Below are 22,181 nucleotides of genomic sequence, written 5' to 3'. Positions count from 1 at the left end.
CATCCTTGTATAATTCAAATAGCTAAATTTAAAAACTACTTTTTAAGAAATATAAAATTATAGATAACAGAAACACTCTCAAATATCATCACAACTCTGAATCACCCACAGAACCTTGTGTGTTGCCAGCAATCCTTCTCTAGCCAAAATTAAACTCATTTTTCAGGTGTTTCAGAATTCCTCCAAGGTATAAAGGCAGTCTATTTTGATTAGTAGATGGATCAGGTCTGTAAAATACTTGTCTTGGCCAATTCTATTGAAGACAAACATTACAAAATAATAACTCTCTCAACTCTTTTAATTTATATACAGAGCATGGCACAACATTACTGGAGATGTACAATGATTAATATAAACATGCTATATATACATATGTACAAAGGCAGAGACAGAATATAAAAAGTCTTTGCAGCCTCATTCTGAATATGTACAGTAACAAAGGATCAATTAACTTTGAAAACCTATCAGAATTTCACCACTGTTACAAAACTCAGCACACAATTTCTATTTTATCTTCTCCTGAAAAATGTTGGTTTCAAAAGGCTGGGATAAAATGCACTCTCAAAACAGGTGCTAAGTAATAAATAAGGGCCAGCCATTGCACTAGCTGGTCCTTTTCAGTATCAGATTTAGGAACTACATCAAGTCTTTTAATATTGTGTACTCTTCAATGTCTGGCCCTTGGTAGCATGACATTTTAAGTGTTCTGCCCATAGCAACGGCTTATCCAACAGATATTCAGCATAAGGGCTTACCAAATTCCTAATATACATAAAATTAGGTCCTATATCTTTTTATAATTAGCAATAAAGGGACTCGTATAAAAAAAGGCCATTTAAGGTGTAAGAGAATTTAATCACGTGACAATTCTGGCTACAATGAAACTATTATATAGGTAAAAGGAAAAAGCAAAGTAAAAAGCTGTTGTTTTTAAAGGGTGCTATACATAAGAGCTCATCATAAAATTTTGGCTTTAGATTTTAAACGAATGCCTTCTCAGCACTTCAGAAGGAACCTTTTCCTGGGGATAGTAGGTGAGTGAGGGATTGAAGTTTGAAGGCTTTGATCTAAAAACAAGGATCTCAGAGAAATGGCTCTAAGACCTGAAGAAAAGAGGGATATGCTTAAACAAATTAAAACCTTTTGTCAGAATGAAATTCTACCAATCAAGATCCCTTTAATGGATGTGAGAGGGATTGACACTTACCTTTACAACACCATTTTTATCCTTTTCCAAATAATAGTTTGCTCCTGGTTCAGAGAGCCACTCTTTCCTGTTCCTTTGGCCCATACCAGGAAAAATGAACAAAAAAGGTGCTTTTTTTCTCTCTTGGAGGGGAGGGGGAAGGTGAAGGGGAGGAGAGACAAAAACCCATCCAGATGAACCTCCTCAAAATAACGGTTCCATAACTGGTAAGTGGCTTTTTGACACTGAGCTGGATAAATGCTTTCCAGTAATATTTGGGATAGCTTTTTCATTACAGAAAATTCATAGTATAAAAATTAAATTTTAGGAATTTTATTTATTATGTGCTTCATCCAAATACTTTCCTGACATTATAAGGAAATTAGAGAGTTGAATAGAGTGTTGAAGCTTAAAGCATGTGCAACTTTACAAATCCCTAACATTTTCCTTTTTGGTTATGAGAGTAATAGTCCTGTTTATAAACACTCTGAACTACTTATCATATAGTCTGATCTATAGCATAAGCAGTATTTTTTTCAGCTCCATAGTTCCATTTGGTATCACTAACACAGCCTCCAATTAGTGTGTCTATGCTAATAATTTTAGGATTGCCAAGACAATGTTTATTGTCCAACAACCTAAAGACCAATTGGTCAGAAATGGCTATAAAAAATTCTCCTCTCTGTCTTTGAGAACCACACCATTAAATTTACTCAATAAAATTAAGGCTTTGAGGAGATTACAAAAGATCTTTTCAAGTGTTGGTATAAAATTATTGGAAACAAGAATAAAAGCAACTTTAAAGGCAACAAAAGATTATGTACTATATACATAATATAGTAGCAAATATTTTATATTTGAGAATCGTTACAGCTTGCACTTCCATTCCATTATTACAAATGATGAAAAACAAAAAAATTGCAAGTAACGTGCAAATTATAAATACCGGGTCTTCCCACAAAACTAAGTCAATTACTACTTTCCAGTGTTATTTCCCAAATTATGCAGTTGCTTGCCTGCAAAAGCTGAAGCTGATTAGAAAGAAAGTTCTTTATAGTTTAAAATATTTCTTACTCATTTTAGGGAAAACCAAATAGTCAACCATTGAAATGAAAAATAAATTGGATTGTCACGGTCCACCGCAGTTATTGTTACTAGATCCACTTCATTTTTAGGTGTCCAAAATATAAAATGAACGATTCTTTATCTTCAAAATCATCTGTTCTTATAAATGCTACTTAAAACTTTGGTTGTTTTCCTGAAACACAAAAGAAAGTTCTCAATAAATAAAACCTATATTCATGTGTTTTAATTGTGTATCAAATAAGTATTTTTAATTTAGTGCCTAATATCTGTAAGGCACAGTAAACTGATCATAAACCATACTACTACATAATGTTAAAATGTCTGAAAGCAATTTTACTAGAAATAAAACAATTTTTGTTATATTCGATGGGACAAAACATTGCTCTGAATACAGTTCAGGAATGCAGCTTTTCTATTTAGTTGGCACATTATAATATAAAACATCTGCATATGAAGGACCAATGGTGCTAGGTTATAAATGGCTTTGAAGGCCAAACGGAGGAGTTTCTGTTAGATCCCGGAAGCCATGTGTACCACAAGAGAAACAGCAATTATCAGACTTGAACTTTAGGAAAATCATTTTGCAACTGTGTGAAGGATGGATTGGACATGGGGGAGGATTGAAGCAGAGACTCCACTAAGAAGTTACTGCAATAGTCTAGGCAAGAAATGATAAAGGCCTGAAGTAGAGTGAGAAAGATTTAATGAGAAGGATTCTCCTAAAAATGTTTGAGTTAATAAGAAGTGAGGCAAGATTAATCCAAAGAAGAGCCTCCTATTGGAAATGTTAATGCTATAATTTTATTTGTATAGAACATTTAATAAGGACTTAGAACCTGAACGTGATTGAAATATAGACCAATATGGGACAAGCGAGGTTAGGACACCAGCTTCAGTGGAAACTTGGTTATTTAAGTCACCTGGGTTTTACATAAATGAATGTTTACCATCCCATAAGATTACTGTGATTTACCAATCTACTGGACTGAAGAATGGCCTTTTTTTAACCAGCTGAAATGTGATCTCTATTTTCTTTTTTGCCACCTTTGTTTTGACAAATGCTATCATTTGTAGTTTATAATTTTCTCCTTTTAGTCTGTCCTTTCAGTCTGTCCATTTGCCAGTTTATTATAATGGTGCCACTAATTCTTTCATGATCAACTCATTAAGTCCTGGATGAGTATGAGGGTGTTACATCCCTGCTGCTGCTCAGTTTTTGAAGACTTCATTCCTTCTTAGTGTGTATCATACCGACTATATATGTCCTTTTAACAACTTCCAGGCAGAAATCAAGTCTGCTTTCTGACTCAAAGATTACAACAGTCTCAAATACCTTAAAAAGATGAGAAGGAATGCTCGCTTGTACATCGGTCCCAGCCAGTTGATTTTCAAATCCTTATTATGGTATTTTGGGTTACATTCCAAAAGGGATAAAAGGATCATATCCAAGACCTGGAGATGATAATTCCATCATGCTCTGCTAGGCTCAGACAACATGAAGAGTATTATGTTCAGTTTTGGACACCAAATTTTAAGAAGGCTTTTGACTGATAAGCTGGAGCTACAGAAGGGCAACCGGGATTGTGAAAGGTCTTCAGATCTTGTAATATGACAATTCATTGAAGGAAATAGGGTTATTTAGCCTGAAGGAGACTTGGTAGTGGGACGTTAGCTGCCTTCAAGTATTTGAAGAGCTGTCACATGGAAAAGGGACAAAATTTCTTGTTCTAGGACCAGATGGCAAAGGTAGAAAAAATTGGTGGAAGTTACAGAGAGAAAGATTTAGACTAAATGTTAAGAAAAAAAACTTCCTTATGGTTAAAGTTATCCCAAAGTAGACTACTATGGGAGGCAGGAGTCTAATAGTTTAGAAGGTGGAGAACACTTCTGAAGATGATGTAGAAGGATTCCTGTTCAAGTTGAACTAGATGTCTTCTGAGGTCCCTTTCAAGTCTGAGATTATATGAATTTCCGAAAATGAAAAAGTACCAAGTATACCTCAAACATGGAGAGGCTTATTTGTTCTCCAGACTAGATATTCTTAATGAAGAACAAAACAAGAAGGATCTTATTCTTCCTCTTCTGAAGTGTTCTCAATGGCATTCACATTGCCCAAACCTCCTAGTTTTGTCATTGCCCATGAAAAAAGGCAATTGTATTAAGTTCTATATGAGAGAAAAGATAGAAGAGGGATACAAAAGGAGAAAATATTGAAGAGGTTTGGGCAGAGCAGGAGGCACAAAGAAAGCAACAAAGTGACAGAAATAAAATATGCTCATTTAGATGGAGCCCAAGTTTGGAAAGGTAAACTTATGTGATAGAAGACAAAGGAAAGACATGAAATGTTTTTGTAGATGAGAGGATATATAACTAGTGGCTACTGATTCCAAATCTGCCTTCTTTTGCCAAGTAAAACAAGTGGTCATTCCTCTTTCTATGATAGGTTCTAAAACACACTGAATGCTTCAAACATTTCCTACATCTTAGACTTATGGTTCCAGGTAAAGAATTAGAATTAGATAGTTTTCCAGTAAAGGCACAGAAATTCAAGTGTTAATGAGCTTGACACAATTAGTTGTGTTTATAATGCAAAAAGATTTGGTCTAGGTTCTACTCCCATATATTCCAAACTTACTGGAAATTGAGTATTTTGCATATATTTATACCTAATACTTAAGAGACATCTGAATAAAGTGACCTGTGAAGACTTCCTCCATATCAATTGTCCCTTTGTATAAAAAGGTTGATTGGCCACCCTCTAGCTTTGGCTCAATTTAAAAACTTGTATTAATGACCTATTATGACCCTATGATTAAGGAAGAAGTCAAGAACACAATATTTTTGAAAAGGTACACTGGGCAGAAGGAGATTTGCCAATGGAAAAAATGAAAGCCCTTTTGAATTTAACTATAAGAATTCCACACAAGCACAACAGATTAAAAGACTTAACAGTGATATTACATATACAATCAGCTCATACCACTTTCAAACACCTTTTGATAAAAAGGAAAGTTTGAAATGGGGTAGTAATTTAGCAGTGTCCCCGTAATTCCTTATCTCTTTACATTTTCATGCTACTACTTAAACACATCCTTCTCAACTGGACCTTAGTTGAACAATGAACTCACTAAGCTCTGTAGTAAAATTCAAGATAGTTCACATGAAAATGTGTGCCCTTGTATGTAAATGGAATTGTACTAAGTGCTATGGCAGAAGGCACAAAGCGAATAGTTATACTCTCACAAGGTTAAATCAGGCATGGACACTTGTAATACAAAGTAATATATGAAAAGTACCCAAAGAAAAAAATGTTATAAGAGTAAGAAAAGGGAGAGATTACTATCGGCTAGGTTGATACAAGGAGGTAGTAAAATCAGAACTGTGCCCTAAAGGATAAGTGACATTTCACTAAGTGGATATGAGGAGGCGAGCGTATCGGTGAAGCGAATAGCACAATGAACTGGAATGAACCAAAAGGAGGGCAAAGGAGGAATGGCGAAGGGATTTAGAAAAAGCTTTCTTGCAAGGATAAGGAGGAAAAACTGAAGATATTTAGGAAAGACATGCCACCTGCCTTCACCTGCCACATGCCACTATCTGAAGGGCTGTCATGTAAAATATATTAAGTTTGGTTTATTCAGGTTTCAGTTAAGTATCAAGGAGGAAAAAAACTTCCTTATTGTAACTGTCCAAAATTAGAATGATCTGTCTTTGGAGGTGGTATGTTCTCCATTGCTGAAAATCTTCAGGTAGAAGTATCAGACCTTTTATAAATGGCATAATTATTCAGGCAAAAGTTATACTACTAGATGATGTCTCAGTCTAACAGCCTATAAAATAGGAGAAAAGAAATGATTGTTTCCTATAACAGGTAAAATTGTATCTATGCCCTAGATGTCACATGAGACTATGAGATAACAGCAGAAGGAATAAGGAATAATTACTCTAGAGAAGGAAAAAAGGCAAATGATAATTGCCTTTTATCTTATTTGAGCTTCACACCACCCTGTAAGGTAGGAGTTATTATCATTTTATAAATACAAAACCTGAAGTTCACAGGTTAACCAGCGAAAGTCACCTAACACTGGTGTACAAAGCAAGATTCAAACTAGTATTTCTGACTGCAAGTCAGGAATCCACTACACCAGGGGTTCTTTACTTTTTTGTGCCACTGAATTCTTTGGCAGTCTAAACCTACTGGTCCCTTTCCAGGCTAATGTTTTAAAGTGCATAAAATAAAATAGATGAGAAAAACAAAGCAAATCAATTATTTTAAAATATGGCTACCAATATATTAAACAAATCTATGGACTTTGGGTCAAAATCCCTGCTCTCTACCATGACTTAAAAATATCAGGAGAAATACCAAGAGAAAGATAAACAAAGTATCAATTTATTTGTTAACCATGGGAGTTTCATGTTGGCCTGGGCTTGGAGAGAGATATCAAATGACAAAGAATTAGAAATTTAATAGACACTCCAATCAATACTTGTTGAATTGATTAAAAAAACTTACTGGCTTCTGGAGTACAATGGGATGATCAGGCAGAAAGTCTGGTTTCTTTCTACAGATGGAAACACTTGAAAGCTTCAACAGGAAATCTCTGCTATATTTAATTCTTTCTGTACACATTAAACACCAATTAGAATTTGACTAAGTAAAATTTCATACTAGATAAGTTTTGGCACATTTCTTTTGTGTTTCATAGACTGAAAAAACTATTTTTGGAGATAAAAGTTAAAGTTAAAATATTCCTTCAGCTAGTTCAACTCCTTTCAATTATCGCTTTTTTCCTGTGGATGAAGCCAGAAGCCAGACAGCCTGGGAAAGAATAGTCTTCTGCCGGACAGAAAGCAAATGCTTGAGGGAATACTTACTAATGAGACTCTTCTAACTAATTCTGAATGGTCCAATACATAGGTGAGGCATTCCTTGGTGCTACAAGTTTTGTTATATACAACTTTGATAAGAGTATTGCAATTTCTAAAATATTAGAGGTTTAAGTTATATGAAGTATACTTGAAAATATCAGCCTCTTGGTTAAGTACCTTGGGAGAGCAAATACTTAAATTACTTCAAACCCACATTTCCTGTCTTGAAAAAATTCAAAATTAACAAAAGAAGTCACACAAGTACCATAAGCTATAATATCTATTCCACAGATAAGTAAATATAATAATAGCACCTCAAAATGATATAGCACTTAACAGTTTACCTCAATTGATCTTCATAAAAATCCCATCATTGTCACCAATTTAACAGAGAGGGAATAAGAAACAGGCGAAAGAACTTTTGTCCAAGATCATAGCTAGTGAATAAGTAAGTTAAGACAAGAATTCAACCTTCAAACAAGGACATAACTTGTCACAAATCAACCACTTTGCATCACCTGTCCTAAATCCCAACATGCTATATCACTCTTTTTTATTTGATATTTATCCTGGCCTCATCTCACATAGCTTATTACTGGCTATTTACTTTAATTAATAATATTTATTATTTTCTTATTCAAATAAATACACAAAATTAAAATTAATCATATTAATAGTATTATTTCTTTTAAATTTTACTTTGTTGGCTCCAGTTCTACTTAATGCACACAACTCCATTGATCTAAAAAAATTCCAATATCATCAGTAGACTATATCTATTCTCAAGACAATATATATGTTAATGTCTTTTTATTTGAATGTTGCTGTGCCTTTATTTTACATTTTTCTTTCCTGTCATCCTGGTAAATATCTATCCTGAGATTCAAGAAGAATCTACATAGTGAGGAAAAAAAGAATTTTAAAAATCAGATACAATAAAATTTCAGTAAGTTGTGCTCATTATTTTTTCAAAAGTGGAGTGTTTTGTATGTTCAGTCCTACACATATTAATGCAGTATCATGCACATAAATGATAGTCAAAACTATCTACTGAATAATGAATAAATGTTTCATCTTTAATTATTAAATAACACTAAATAGTAATTAAAAGCAGCATCATTTGCACATAACATGCTAAGGTAGCTTGTTACCTTAAGTAGTTTAAACATGCCATATAAAATCTTATTTAAAATTTTATAATTAATTCTTTTTTTAGCTAACCTTTCCTTCACAGATATTATTACAAGATAAACTACCCATGGTCAAATCATTACAGATTCTGAATTAATGAAGTTTTACTATGTTTAAAAGATGTACAGAACATAGAAAAAACACCAAAAATAGAAACAAGATTATCTTCACAACTAGTGTTTCCATGTACTTAATCCATCAATCACTACAATCTTATCAAGCAGCTTCTTACCCCTCCAGACACAATAATCAAAATTCTCTCCCTGGCAGTCTCAAGACAATGTTAGAAATAACTGGAAACCTGAGGCTCAATTTTCCAAAATAACTGTCTCTTCGTGAAATATAAAGAGGAAAGCAGAAAACCTATCTCCAACAATAAGAAAATCTAAGGAAGAGGCAAGTTGCCTAGAGTACAAAAGGATTTTTAGCCAAATTTTAAATGTCATTAGGTAAAAACTGTATGTTGACCTAGGTATATCTTAACATCAAAAATACTACTGTTAGTTGGGGATCTGGGGCCAGGTTTACCTTTTTTGACTGGAGACTGATGCTGCTGTGGTTGGCTAAGACTTTGAGTGAAGGTTTGCATTCCATTAGTCTTACACTGCTGAACAGGAATAAAATGTACTTTTTAAATCCCCAATTTTAAATATTTCACATATCTCCACTTTATTAATAATTATTTATTCTAATAATAGAATATATCAAATCATAGATTTTGGCTTAAATAAGTAAACTAAACCATGTACTATTTCATTTGATCTCATCATCTCCTAGAGGTTCAATTATCATCTCTATGTTGATGATTCTCAGATCTACTTATCCAACCTATCTCTAACTGCCTCTTAGACATCTCAAACTAGATTATCACAGACTTCTTAAACTCAATACAAATCCGAAATTGGATTTATGATGTTTTCCCCCCAAACCCTCTCCACTTCTGAACTTCTATAGTACTGTCAAGGGTACCACTGTCCACCTAGTCCCCCAGACTTACAACTTAGGTGTCATCCTTGACTTCTCACCCTCTCTCCCCATCCACATCCAGTATCTCGTGGATTCTACCTTGACAATATCTCTCGTAAATACCCCTTTGCTCCTCTAACATTGCTGATCTCTTGGTACATGACTTCATCATCCCATTCCTGGGCAATTACAATAGCCTGACAATTGGTCTCTCTGGCTCAAGTCTCTCCCCGTCCTCCACTCAGCTATCAAAGTGAACTTCCTAAAGCTCAGATCTGACCATATCACTTCCCTATTCATTAATTCCAGTGGATCCTTACCACGTCTAGTATCAAATATAAAATAAAAACCCTATTTTTGGCATCTAAAGTCCTTCACAATCTGGTCCCCCTCCTACCTTTACTGTCTTCTTACATCACATATTTTGCAATACAGTGACACTGGCCTCCATCTCCATATTTCAGGCATTTTTCACAGGTTTCTCTCACGTGTGGAAAAATCTCCCTCTTCATCTATACCTTCTGGACTGCCTAGCTTAGAAGCTTCAAGCAAAGTTAAAATTCCACCTTCTACAAGAAGCCTTTCGTGATCTCTATTAATGTTAGGGTCTTCCCTCTATTAATTATATCCAGTTTATCTGCATATATCTTTTTTGTACATAGTTGGGTTTTCATGTTGCCTCCCACATCTGTGAACTCCTTGAGAGAAGGAAGTCATGTCTTTTGCTTTTCGTTATATTTCCAGTACTTAGAACACTGCCTGACAGGTAGTAGATACTTAATAAATAACAGACCCAGGAGCAATCCCTTATAACAAAAAATAATTTTTAAAAAACCAGTTCAGCAAAATTAATCCATCAACGAAATCTGACATTATTTGCAAAGTTCTACATCCAAAGTCTCCTACATCTGCAAATTAGGTAGAGGAATAAATTTCTGATCTCTTCTACAGAGACAAACTTTGTTCAAATAATAGTTCCTTTAGGAAGATTTTGCTTTTGCATCACACAATGTGATTCTTCCCTCCTATAAATTTAAAAGGCACTTTATGGGTATTTCAATCATAGAACTTCTGTTTTGTACTTTCCTATTGTCATTTGTGTGCCTATTTTACTCCTTCTGGGTAAAATTAGGAGGCACTAGTCAGAGAGCATGGCTAGTCCAGTACAAATTAATCATCATTAATATATCAGTATTCTCACCTTCAATCATGGAAATACACCAAGCAATAAGTAGTGAAATGACTATTTTGACTATTATTTTACTACAAGAAAACTATTATTCTGGACTACTTAGTCTTTAAATTCTTTTCATAATTTCAATGATTTATTCTCTAAATATTTAAAAAACTTACCCTGCCAACTCCACTTTGTAAACACTGAGTGCTGCAAGGACTTTCATTTTGAAAATTAAAGGGGAATGCTGCTCCTGTTAGGACAAGATATTATCTTTATTAAGAGGTTAAAAAAAAGAAATACAACTAAGCAAAAGCCATAACCTTAATGAGAAAATTGTCATTTTTAATATCTGAGTGCCTTAAGTATTCTAGGCAGTAAAACAAAAGTAAATGCCTCTTGGATTCCTTGAATTATTATATAAAGAAGAGTGGTTAGCTGAGTCCATCTTCCCTGAGAAGAAAATAAGAAGCAAAAGGCTTAAAAATAAGGAATTTATGTTAGCTACAAGAAAATATTTTCTGTCATTGAATGTATTTATATGTAGGTTCTAGTTATCTAGATTGGCTAAGGAATCTCCTCCTTAGAGAGCTTTTAAAAATATGACTGATTTTAATATATGTAAAATAAGAGCATGAGCCAAATGTAGGAAAATGAACTGAAGTGTAGGAAGCCCAAGTCTATGAATCTTACAATTCTTTGATATTAAATAACTGACATATTAGGGGCCTTATTACATTAGATGCTTGCATTTAAGTAACCATGTTAGTGATTTTTGTCACACATAATGGCATTATACAATATAATATCAAATTTTTATTCTTATTTTTCATTTACATTTGTTTTTATTATTTTGTAGGTTTAATATGAACAGCTGAACAAAAGAGTAATAGTTGTGTGGAACAGACAGAAATCTTTATGTAGGGTACTTACTCTTTTCAATGAATTTTCCTTTTAAGAATCATATAATTAATCCCTGAAGACATACAAGTTTGATGTAGAATGAAAATAAATGATTGCATTCTTCAAATTTAGAGTCATTCCAAAATCAAATAGGAAACAAAAATGCAAATAAGTTTGCAAAAAGATCTTCCACTTGAGCAGATTATTTGAGCCTTACTACTGAGTTACTCAAAATAATTATTAACAATGCAATTATTTTCATGCAGTCAGTCAGTCAACCCAGCACCTAGCCTGGTAGAAAATGTAGCAAAATAGAAGGTTAAAAAAAGTTTTCTTTAACTTGCAATACAGTAATAGGAAATGTAAAATGGAATAAAAAGGCAGCATGGTATAGTGCGTAAAACACTAAATTTGCAATCTAGTAATTAGACCCAGGTTCAAATCTGGACTCCATACTCCCAGCTATGCAACTGTAAGCAAATTACTCACCATCTCTGAACCTCAACTTCCTGACTTATCTAATATGGGGCTTGATAGCCTCTAACATCCCTTACAGTTCTAACTCTATGATCCTATGATCCCTAAAAACCAATGCTGATCCTAAACATGAGAAAGAGACCTAAAGAGTATGATTTGCAGGTCAAAATTCCTCAAAGTCAAGGTTTCTTAACTTGAGATTGTTAAATTTGTCTTTCAAAAAAAATTTAACAACTATATTTCAATATAATTTGTTTCCTTTTTAATCTTATTTTATGCATTTAAAAGGGGTCCATGGGTTTCACCAGACTGCCAAAGGAGTCTGACACACAAAAAGCAGGAGTGCTTAACCTGCTCTAAGTGAACTATCAAAGTAAAGATATCAGGGTAAATATCACATTCACAAATTATGGAAATATAAAATTGCATAAATGAGGCTATTATATATGAAATATTAAATATCTGTATACAACAGTAGGCAGTGCAACAGGATAAATTACATGTGAAGTATAGATAAGCTTATGCTTTAGATTGGCTCACAAAAGATTCTTACCATGCCAAAAGAATATTAGAATTTTCCCAAGGAATCAACCAAGAAAGTTAGCTTTGTGAACTAATAGTTCTGAGAGTAAAAGGTTAAAAGGGACATTTCTGCATAATGTATCTTAAAACTTACCTATCTTCCTATGTTTAGATTTCCAGAAGTCAGATTACCTGTTCCAGCTCAGAGCATAGCCCTAAACTTTACCAAAATAAAGTTATGACATCACAATCACCACAGAATCTGTAAGTGCTGTTTTATAACAACAATTTTTATGCTGCACTTATATACCTAATTTTTTCAAGGATTTTTCCTTCTTCACTAAGACTCTGCAGTGATCATTGTCAATTGGCACAATTTGTGCTGGGGTATTGATCTGAGCAGGAGCCAGTGATCTGCCAAAATGACACCTGAAACAAAAATACACAAGGTTTATTTTAGTCAAGTGCTAATTTACCTCTCACCTTTGCTGATCTTTCAGATTATGGGTTAATAGACAATTAATTAGTGTTTATTTTCCTTAATATTTCAGATACTTATTATAGAATCTTTCAGTTTTTATTTAATTTTTACACAATAACAATATGGCACTTTTGAAGCATTGAGCCTTTTAAATATTAATTAAAAACAGACAAAATATTTAGAGATAGCACCACTATGTTACTCACCATGAGGAGAAGACAGATGTCTAACTGGTCTTGCTGGCTGAAGCGGTTTACCAATCAATTTTTTGGTTTCCATTATCACAAACACATTGAGGTTCCATACTTTAAAAGAAAAATTATAGTTATATAAAGTGTCTTAACTAAGAAATTAAATTCTTACTTATATTATTTGTCTGAGTTCATAGATTTTATAAATTCAAGTAATCATAAAACTTCTATAAGAACAAAGATAAAGAATGTACATATTTCAAGACTGAAGTGAATTCAACAATACTGGCTAAGCACCTACTTTGTAGAGCTTTGTGCTAGCTACTGGAGAGATGGCAAGTTTATTTGGGCTATGATCACTGATCTATAATACAAGGATAAGACACCAACATAAGTATAATTTACAACATAACTAAGTACAATAGAGCTGAAAATCAAAATGCTATCTGAAACTCAAGAGAGAAAGTTGTTGCCAACATAAGCGAACAGGAAGGATTTCTAAGAAAGTAGGAGTTTTTAAAATTCAGTTTCAAAGGTTGGGGAGGAATTCAACAGATAAAAAGGGGAAGGCAGGGCATCCAGGCGTAGAGAATATAAGTAAAAAGGGCAGGGGGTGTTCAAAAATAGAAAGTACTTCAGCTTAATTTGAACGTACTGTGAACAGAGGAGAATATGAAACAAACTTGGAAAGTTGCACCAGACTGTAGAAGGCCTGAAATGGTAGGAAAAGGTGATATGTGGGGTACCTCAAATTCAACAAATACAAATCATCTTTCCCAGAAAGCCGACCACTGGTCCCAAATTTCCTGTCTCCAACAAGACTTGTGGCTATTGGCTTCTCATTGTTGAGAATTTACCCTATCTTGCCACAGATTCAGACCTACCATGCTACTTTCCTTGACCATCTCAATGCCATGCCACCATAGGACTATCACACACCTCTTTCCAACTCTAACAGTGAGAAGAGTAACAAAATCAAGACTACTGGCCAGAAAAGATTTGTCAATCAATTGCTCTATGACTCCTCCTCTGGCCACAACTCCCCTATCCATGTTTTGTCTTACCCTACTAAAATTTAAGATCCTTGAGGATAGGGATTGTCTTGCTTGTTTGTACTTCTATCCCCAGTACTTAGCATAGTGCCTGGCACATAGTATGCATTTGATATTTCTTCATTCATTAATGCAAGGCCACCAACTACACTTCCAATCACTCAGATTCAGAACCATAGAGTCATCTTAACTCTTCCCTCTACTTGAATCATCAAGCCCTATTGAATCTATACATGTTCAACACCCACCCACTTCTCTCCATTTGTACTATAACAATCCTAGTATAGATCCTCATGACTATTTCAGTATCCTGACCTTTCTGCCCCCAGTCTTTCCCCTCAACAATCCAACCCCCACGAGTGCCAAGTTGAAATTCCTAAGGGGCACATCTGACTGCCAATATCCTATATTCACTTCATTTTTTCTCCCACTCACTGTAAAATAAAATCAAAATCCTCTGTTTAGCATTTGGAGCCAACTTCTGGCTCCAATTTATACTACTAAGCTGATTCCATATTACTCCTTCTATCACATAGCCTGCACTCCAACCAAACTGGCCTACTTGCTATTGCCCATACAAGACATTCCACTTCCTCTGCCTCGGTATAAACTGTCCTTCATACCTAGAAGACTCCCTCAACACTGCTGCTTCTTGGAATGCCTAATTCTCTTCAAGACTCAGCTCAAGTGCTATCTCCTTCCAAAGACCTTGATTCTACCAGTTGTAGTTACTCTGACTTCTCTTCCAAGAAATCACTTTGTATTGTTTTGCGTGCATGGCACACACACACACCATTACGTATGTATCCTGTATTTACTTATCATGTGGTATCATCTCCAATAGAATGTAAAGCTCCTTGACAGGGTCTATCTCATTTTTGTATTTGTATGTCCAGCACTTAGGAAAGTGCCTGGCACATAACAGGAAGAGTAGAGATGACTAAGTGAATGGCAATGTATGGAGAAAAACAATGAATGAGAGGAGAGGGAAAGAGTAAGTTTAAGGAGAAGGAAATGATAAAACCACTTGACATCATGATGTTGAAGTGCTGGTAAGACATCCAGGAGGAGTTGGCAAATGATCAACTGGAACTCAAAATAAGAAGTCAAGACAAGAAATACACATTTGAAAATCATCTACATAGGGATGGGAATGAAGAAAATTAGTAAGAAATAAGGAAACAGGGCCAAGGACATAACTTTGGAAAACACCCTCCCTTAAAGAATATTTAGGAAAAGAACAGTCAGCAAAGGAGACAAAGACAAAATGATTTAAAGAGACAGCAGAATTAAGACAGTGTGGTACAAGAAGCATAAAGGGGAGAAAATATTCAGTAAGGTAGGATGACCAATAGTACCAAAGACTGCAGGGAGGTCAAAGAGAATGAGGAGAGGGTGGGGGAGTTATTGAATTTGATGAGGGCACTGTCAGACTTTGGGAAAACAACTTCTGTAAGGCAGTCTAACAGCCAAATTGGAAGACTTTACATGCATGACTGCTTGAAAGTCGCACTTGGAAAAGAGAAATCTTCGTTTTCAGTTCCTTTTCTCAGCAAGAGAATATAAGAGCCAACCTTCTCAATCAATCAACAAATATTTATTAAGCATCAGCTATGTATCAGGCATTGATTGTGCTAGGCACTAAAGACAACAATAAAACAGTCCTTAATCTCAAGATGTTCATATCCTATCAAGTGAAATGTATGTTTTTCAAACATATATCAACTTACACAAAATTTGCTGAACTGTGTCTACTATCAATACAAAGCCTAAATAAAGTTCCAACTCTGACACCTCACTGTAGCATGGAGATAGCCTTAGTATCTTTAAGACTATGCCACTGAGTCAAAATACTGACTAGAAAGGCTCCTAAACTAGGAAAGATCTAACTTTAAGTCAAACAGCTGAAACTCTTTGTCATCTGAGGCTCACCTTAGCTAAACGCAGCAAACTCATTGGCAAAATGCTGGTAACCAGTGACATTTTTTCTTTGGTCACAAGCAATTTATAAAGATATAATGAGGTTGTGATCCACAATGTTGGAATAATGCCCATAAGGACAAAATCATGGATCTCTTAAGTATCAGAAGAAAGAAACAAATTAAACAACCACTTACAAATCCCTCTCTCTTCATCCAGAAAGCCTTAAGAACTTAGCAAACCATGTACAAGTCAGGTACCAGTGTACCTGATGTTAAACGCCAATCAAAAAGGCTTCCTTTTCTTTTTTTGAGAGGTGGAAGGAGAGAAAGGCAGGGATAAATAAATAAAAAGTAAGATAAAATAAAAACTTCTTTATTTGAGGAAAAATAGAAGAAAAGATAAAGAGGTGAATGAAAATATCTGACCTATGTATTTCACAAAGTAATGCCACAGAAATTTTGGGGGCTTTTTTGCGGGTTTTGTGTTTTTTGTTTTTGTTCTTATTTTTGTGTCCAGACCTATAACTGCTGAAGTGAGCTCCAGGGGAGGAAACCCTCTTCCAATGCAGCTCCACAACCTTTCTGAAACTTAATGAGTCTTAAGAGAGCGTTTCTGGGACCGAAACCACTTGCCCAGGGTTAAACAGCCAAAATATATTATTGGCTTAACTTGAACTCAGATCTTCCAGACTTCGAGGTCAGCTCTCTATCTTCTACACCACAGAGTTAAATAGTACAAGATTTTAAGTTAGGAAAGACGCCGCCCCACCCCTCCTGGACCCACACTTGCTCTCTCAACCTCAGCTATAAAAAAGGGGCATTGCTTCCACTACATACCAAACAGGATTTAGGGAAGAAAGCACTTTAAGAACCTTAAAGTACTATATAAACGTGAGTTATTATGAAAAGAACTTTGGAAGAAAGATACTATCTATAATTCCAATTATTAAAACCACAACCTCTAAATAATTCCCTTTTTAGGGCTGTATAAATTTTACACGTTAAAATATAAAGCAAAAACTGACAGTTTCTCTTACTAGTTTGTGGTAAAACAAGCATTACTCCAAAAGAGCAATATCTGCTTATTCAATTCAATGTTTAATATTGTCAGAAAGAGAATGTCAAGAATGGTTTATCAGTCAATTGCTAAAGAATACAAATTCTTGTATTGATACTTTTTGATACTACAATTTTGACAAACAGAATTAATTAAAAATTTAAACAAGTCTAAACATAAGGTTTTAATGCTTTACTCGCTTTTTATGCTTTCTCCAACATTTTGACAGAGTTGTTAAAATACATTATTATCTAGCAACTTTTTGCTATCCATGTTGCCTATACAGTATTAGTGGAAACTACTAATTAATAGTATATGTATAAGACATAACTATTATTATAAAAGGAAGTCTCCTACTAATGCTAAAACAAAAGATTTTACATAAAACAGAATATGCCATGATAAAATATATTACCTAAAAATCTACATACACTAGAAAATCTATAATTCACAACTAAATTTTTTTTTAAATTACCAAATTAATAAAGTCTACAAAATAACATTAGATGCTGCTTAAATTCCAGTTCCTCATTCACTCAATGGACAAATTCTGAATGCAGAATTGAAAAAGTTTTCCTCAAAACAGTTGGTATTACCTAGGGCAGGCATTTGTGATGTCAACAGTTGCAAGGGAAACTGAATCCTACATACACTTGGCAGCAAATGGTAAGATTACCAAAATGTTAATGCTTTAAAGTTTTAGCATTTATAATATTTCTGCTAGAAATTTAGAACTTTATCATTCATGTTGATCCAACTAGTCATGGATTCAACAGATGCCTATAAGTGGCTGTTGCTACAAATGTATTAAAAATTGTGTTTAAAATACCATCATGGTGTAGAAGAGAAAACCATTTTCCAAGTTCCAGATCTACTATTAACTAGTTGACTATAAGACTATGAGCAAGGTGACAATTTCTGTGGCCTGTAGACTTCAGTTTCCTCATCTATAAAATGAGGTTTGTCTAGATTATTTCTAAGGTCTTACCATTAAAATTTTATATGTCTATGAATAATAAATCTGGAATTCCCTACACCATTTTCCAACCAGTAGCAAGTCAAAAGTACAAGAACATGCATGCATTAACTTGAGGTAAGCCAAATACACTAGCCATTACATAGTGTTGCAGTAAAGAAACTACTGACATCTAGTACTTTATTTCTGAAGATAATGGAAAGAGATAAAGGATTAAAAGGATAAAATAAAATCATGATTCAAGTGCTACCTGACACTTTTCAATCACTAATGTGAAGACAGTCACATTCGTGGATGAAAAATCAAGAGGTTCAATTGGAGTGTGCCTAGATTGTACTACTATCATCAAGTCATCTCCCTCAGAAATTAACTTTTTAAATTATATTAAATATGTTACTGGACCACTTTTCTTTTGTGTTCCCTTGGAAAACACAGTGAAATTCCAAGTCAAAAGCACAGTTATTTGCATACAGTTTTAATATGCAAAATCAGGCACCTAGAAACACCCTCTTAAATTGAATTTACATATCAAATGTGTTATTAATCCTTCCTGCTATCAGGAGAGAGGGGAAATATTTAAGAAGTAAGAGGGAAATAGGATAAAGAGTTTAAATAATGAAGACATCAAACCATTCATTTTTCTATATGACAAGAAAAAATATTTAATTTTAATCAAACTCTAAAATTTTGGTATAACCCATTTGGTAAATTAAGAGCTCTTGAAAATTAATGCTGCACTTGATGAGTGAGTGGCAGTTACAAACCTTAAAAGGCACTTAATAAAAAAAAATATGTGCTCAATTGCTATCCTACAGATAAGAGAACGGCAAAGAGGGAAGGAATGGTGGAAGTAGGGTTCATCTTCGAGGTACCAGCTGATGACTCCCATAGTACTACACATTTCTTCCTTTACCCTGATCTATACAAATTCAGGCAGTTTCCCTCTCCAGAGGAAAAAAAAAAAAGTGATGCAAACAGAAAACCAAAACACTTAAGAAAAGGGAGTGGGGAGAAAGCGGCCACAACTTTGTCAAAATATCACTTAATTTACTACTTACTACTTTTTAACTACACTTCTTAACACACCGGGGTTTGGAGTCAGGAAGACCTGAGTTCAAATATGACCTCAGACACTTACTATGTGTGTGACCCTGGGCAAGTCACTTCACCCTGTTTGCCTCAGTTTCCTTATCTGTAAAATGAGCTGGGGAAGGAAATGACAAACCGCTCCAGTATCCTTGACAAGAAAACCTCAAACGGGTCACTTAAGAGTCTGAAAATGGTTTAAAAAAATGAACCAAAAAAAAAGGTGTTTCTTAAGTGCCCACTATGTACTGGAGATAACAAAGTGAACGGAGACAGGCCCCGTCCTCCGGAAGCTTACATTCTCGAGGAGGGGCCCACAGAAGCATTTGCAAACGTAGGCAAAACAGCAAGGGGGGGCCCCGGCAGTTTGGGGGGTGGGGGTGTTCAGAGGGCCCCTAACGGGTCAGATCTGGGCTAAGCCTGGAAAGCGCTGTTCTGTATTGATGTCGATGAGCCCTCCATTACAAAACTGGCTTTTGCGATTATGATACAGAACAAGCCCCCTTTTCTTTCAGCTTTTCCCAGTTTCTTTTGCGGGTGATTCTTCACCTGCGGTCTGTCAACTTTAAACACACACACATACCCCTCCCCCCTTCCCCCAAGCTCTCGCTCCTCGGGGTCTCGGGGCGCCCGACCGGACGACGGTAACCGCCCTCTCCCATCCCCCACCACGTCGATGCCCCCTTCTCTTCTCTCACAGACGGCCTTCGGGACATCCCACCCCACCCCCACAGCGTCCCCCCCACCCCACCCCACCCCACCCCAGTCCTGGCTCCTCCTCCTGCGAGGACAGGCCACCTACCGCCTCAGGATCCGAGAGAGCTCGGGGAGGGGTGTCGGGCGCGGCACCACGGCTTCCCAGCCCTGGGACACGGACCCCGGCGCAGCCACCCCGTCCGTCCTCCTGCCTCCCGTCGAGGGCACGGCACCCTCCTCACGCCGCCTCCTCCTCCACCTCCGGGAGCGGCCGCGGGGTCGGGAGCGGGATCCCGACTGGGGCTATGGGGCGGGGGAGGGGCGGGGGACGGGCGAGGCTGGGGTGGGGCCGGGGAGGGGCGGGGGAAGGGGGCGGAGCCTACGGAGAGGCCGGGGCGCGGTCTCGCACCTGCAGGGACCGTTAAACGGGCGGCGCGCGGGCCGGTGGGTGCTCGCGCGCCCCCGGTGCTGGGGAGGAAAGGAAGAGGAAGAGTGCGCTGCGGGAAGGGGCGAGGCGCTTCTAAAACCGCCCCCTCGGGCCTAGGCGCAGCCTCGCTGTGGGCCGGGTCTCCTTGGAGGTCCAGTGGAGGGACTCCCGGAGGCATAGAGCCGGCTCGGGCTGTCAGGTGCGGCTCACACTCCGCCGGCAGTTTCCAAACCTCGGGGACGTTTGAAAGGGGGAATAGATTAGTTTGCACAGACTGGAGGCTACGACAGTTTTTTTCAAATTATTTTTTTCAATTAAGCATTTATTTTCTCTCTTTCCTATCCCCCTCCCACACACATAGAAAAACAAAACAACCATAAAAACAAGTCTCTTGTAACTCATAGACACAGTCAAGCAAAACCACGTTACAATCAATGTTTTCTGGAGGAGATGCTTGAGACACCCGTTGTCTCAAATCATCTTTCTGGGTTGTTGGTTTGGTTTTTTTAATCAGACCTGAGTTTTCATCAGAGAGATGTAGAGCTCCGATACAAGAACTTCCACCAAGATGATCAAGGCCTGGCCAGGGAGGTTCTGTGACATTTGTCAAGGACCGCACAGCCCCCATTATATCTGAGACTGACTTCAAAGGCGACCCTCTCTAACCCTTCACTAACCCACGCCGCCCCTCTGGATAGAAAGTCTCAGGAAAATCCACCTTCAGCCAATGGGAGCAAAAGTCAAGTTAACTGCCTTCCAGATGTAGACCCTTTACTATCGATCAGCAGCCCCTCTCCCCGCCCAAAAGAGGGAATTACTGAAAGAAGAGGCTCCTTACCGCAGAAATAACTTGGCTAAGGAATGCATAAATATCCTATGACCTGGAATATTTAAGTTTAGTATCTAGATCCAGGAATTTAGGTCTCTCTTTCCCTTCTCAAAGACTGCAATTCCTGTCCATATACTAAGCGACTTCAGCATAAATGTTTCCTCGAATATTAACCTCATAGTTTCTCAATTTACTCAACTCCTGTAACTTGCTGCAGCAGATCTATACATAGGGATGGGCATATTCTTGAACTTGCCATCAAACAACTTTTTACATCCATAATCAAGGATTCTGAAATGCTTGTCCTGTCCTAAACTATTATTCCTTTCCCTCTCTGTGCCTTATTCTTCCTAAATCTATTCTTCACCTTTACCATGACATTCAATTCCTCTCTCCTCCTTCACTTTCCTCCCTTCCCAATCTTAATCCTTTAACAATTTTTGGGGGGTCAGGGCAATTGCGGTTAAGTAATTTGCTCAAGGTCACACAGCTAGTAAATGTGTCAAGTGTCTTGAGGCCGGATTTGAACTCAGGTCCTCCTGACTCCAGGGCCGGTGCTCTACTCACTTGGCCACCTAGCAGCTCCAATCCTTTAACAATTTTATTCTGTATTTTGTACTCTTGACTATCCTCTTGCCACTTACACCTTGCCAAATCCTAGCCCTGGGTTATTCCCTCTTCACTTCTACTCATGTGTTGCTGAAAAGAGCTGGAGACAATCCTACAACAGCATTGACTGGATACACTACAATTTCATATTATATAATCTCAACCTGCAACCTCACTTCACTAAGGCAGTTCATTTACTTCCTTCTAATTGAGTTTCCAGCCCACTTACCACCATACCATTTATGAATTTTCTCTTCTCACCTTCTCCCCACCACACAAACACTCAAATGAAGACTCTATCATACTTTACTGAGAAAACAGAGCAACCAAATAAGGAAAAGAAGTGATCACAAAAGATGAAATGGGCAATTGTGGTTACCTAAAACTGAAAAGCCTTTGCATAAACAAAATCAAAATACTTAACAGACAAAAATCTTTGCAACAAAGTTTTTTTAATTAAGGTCATATCTAATATACA

General features: G+C 36.5%; 1 protein-coding gene across 5 annotated transcripts; it reads right to left on the bottom strand.

The window, feature by feature from the left end:
- Positions 1-280: 280 nt before the first annotated feature.
- Positions 281-20,302, bottom strand: C1H8orf88 (chromosome 1 C8orf88 homolog). 5 transcript variants are annotated; one of them, XR_005010700.1, is made up of 7 exons: positions 19,945-20,258; positions 13,065-13,163; positions 12,532-12,806; positions 10,655-10,728; positions 8,864-8,942; positions 6,789-6,895; positions 281-2,444 (listed from the first exon to the last, which is right to left on the bottom strand). XR_005010700.1 is itself a non-coding variant. In XM_036764564.1 (7 exons), exons 2-7 carry the CDS (start codon positions 13,135-13,137, stop codon positions 2,402-2,404), a joined length of 495 nt encoding a protein of 164 aa, XP_036620459.1. In that variant the 5' UTR covers positions 13,138-13,163; positions 19,945-20,031; the 3' UTR covers positions 281-2,401. The 5 variants fall into 5 exon arrangements, 4 of the variants coding, with proteins under 4 accessions (XP_036620459.1, XP_036620467.1, XP_036620474.1 ...); XM_036764564.1 differs by lacking the exon at positions 12,532-12,806 and adding an exon at positions 3,606-3,724 and having other exon boundaries at positions 19,945-20,031; XM_036764572.1 differs by lacking the exon at positions 12,532-12,806 and adding an exon at positions 3,606-3,724 and having other exon boundaries at positions 8,864-8,939; positions 19,945-20,031.
- Between the last annotated feature and the right edge of the window lie 1,879 nt (positions 20,303-22,181).

This window comes from Trichosurus vulpecula, chromosome 1 (assembly GCF_011100635.1).
Source record: "Trichosurus vulpecula isolate mTriVul1 chromosome 1, mTriVul1.pri, whole genome shotgun sequence".
NCBI classification, from domain to species: domain Eukaryota; kingdom Metazoa; phylum Chordata; class Mammalia; order Diprotodontia; family Phalangeridae; genus Trichosurus; species Trichosurus vulpecula.
This window is presented reverse-complemented; position numbering and strand designations above follow the sequence as displayed.

Bases quoted from the DNA above. Each gene is read 5' to 3' on its own strand.
- C1H8orf88 (XM_036764564.1), bottom strand. From the start codon at position 13,137: ATGGAAACCAAAAAATTGATTGGTAAACCGCTTCAGCCAGCAAGACCA. The intron at 8,943-10,654 runs GTAAGTTTTTTA...ATTCCTGTTCAG, and splicing joins TACAAAGTGGAGTTGGCAGG to CAGTGTAAGACTAATGGAAT. The intron at 3,725-6,788 runs GTAAGTTTTTTT...TATCATCTCCAG, and splicing joins CCATTGTACTCCAGAAGCCA to GTCTTGGATATGATCCTTTT.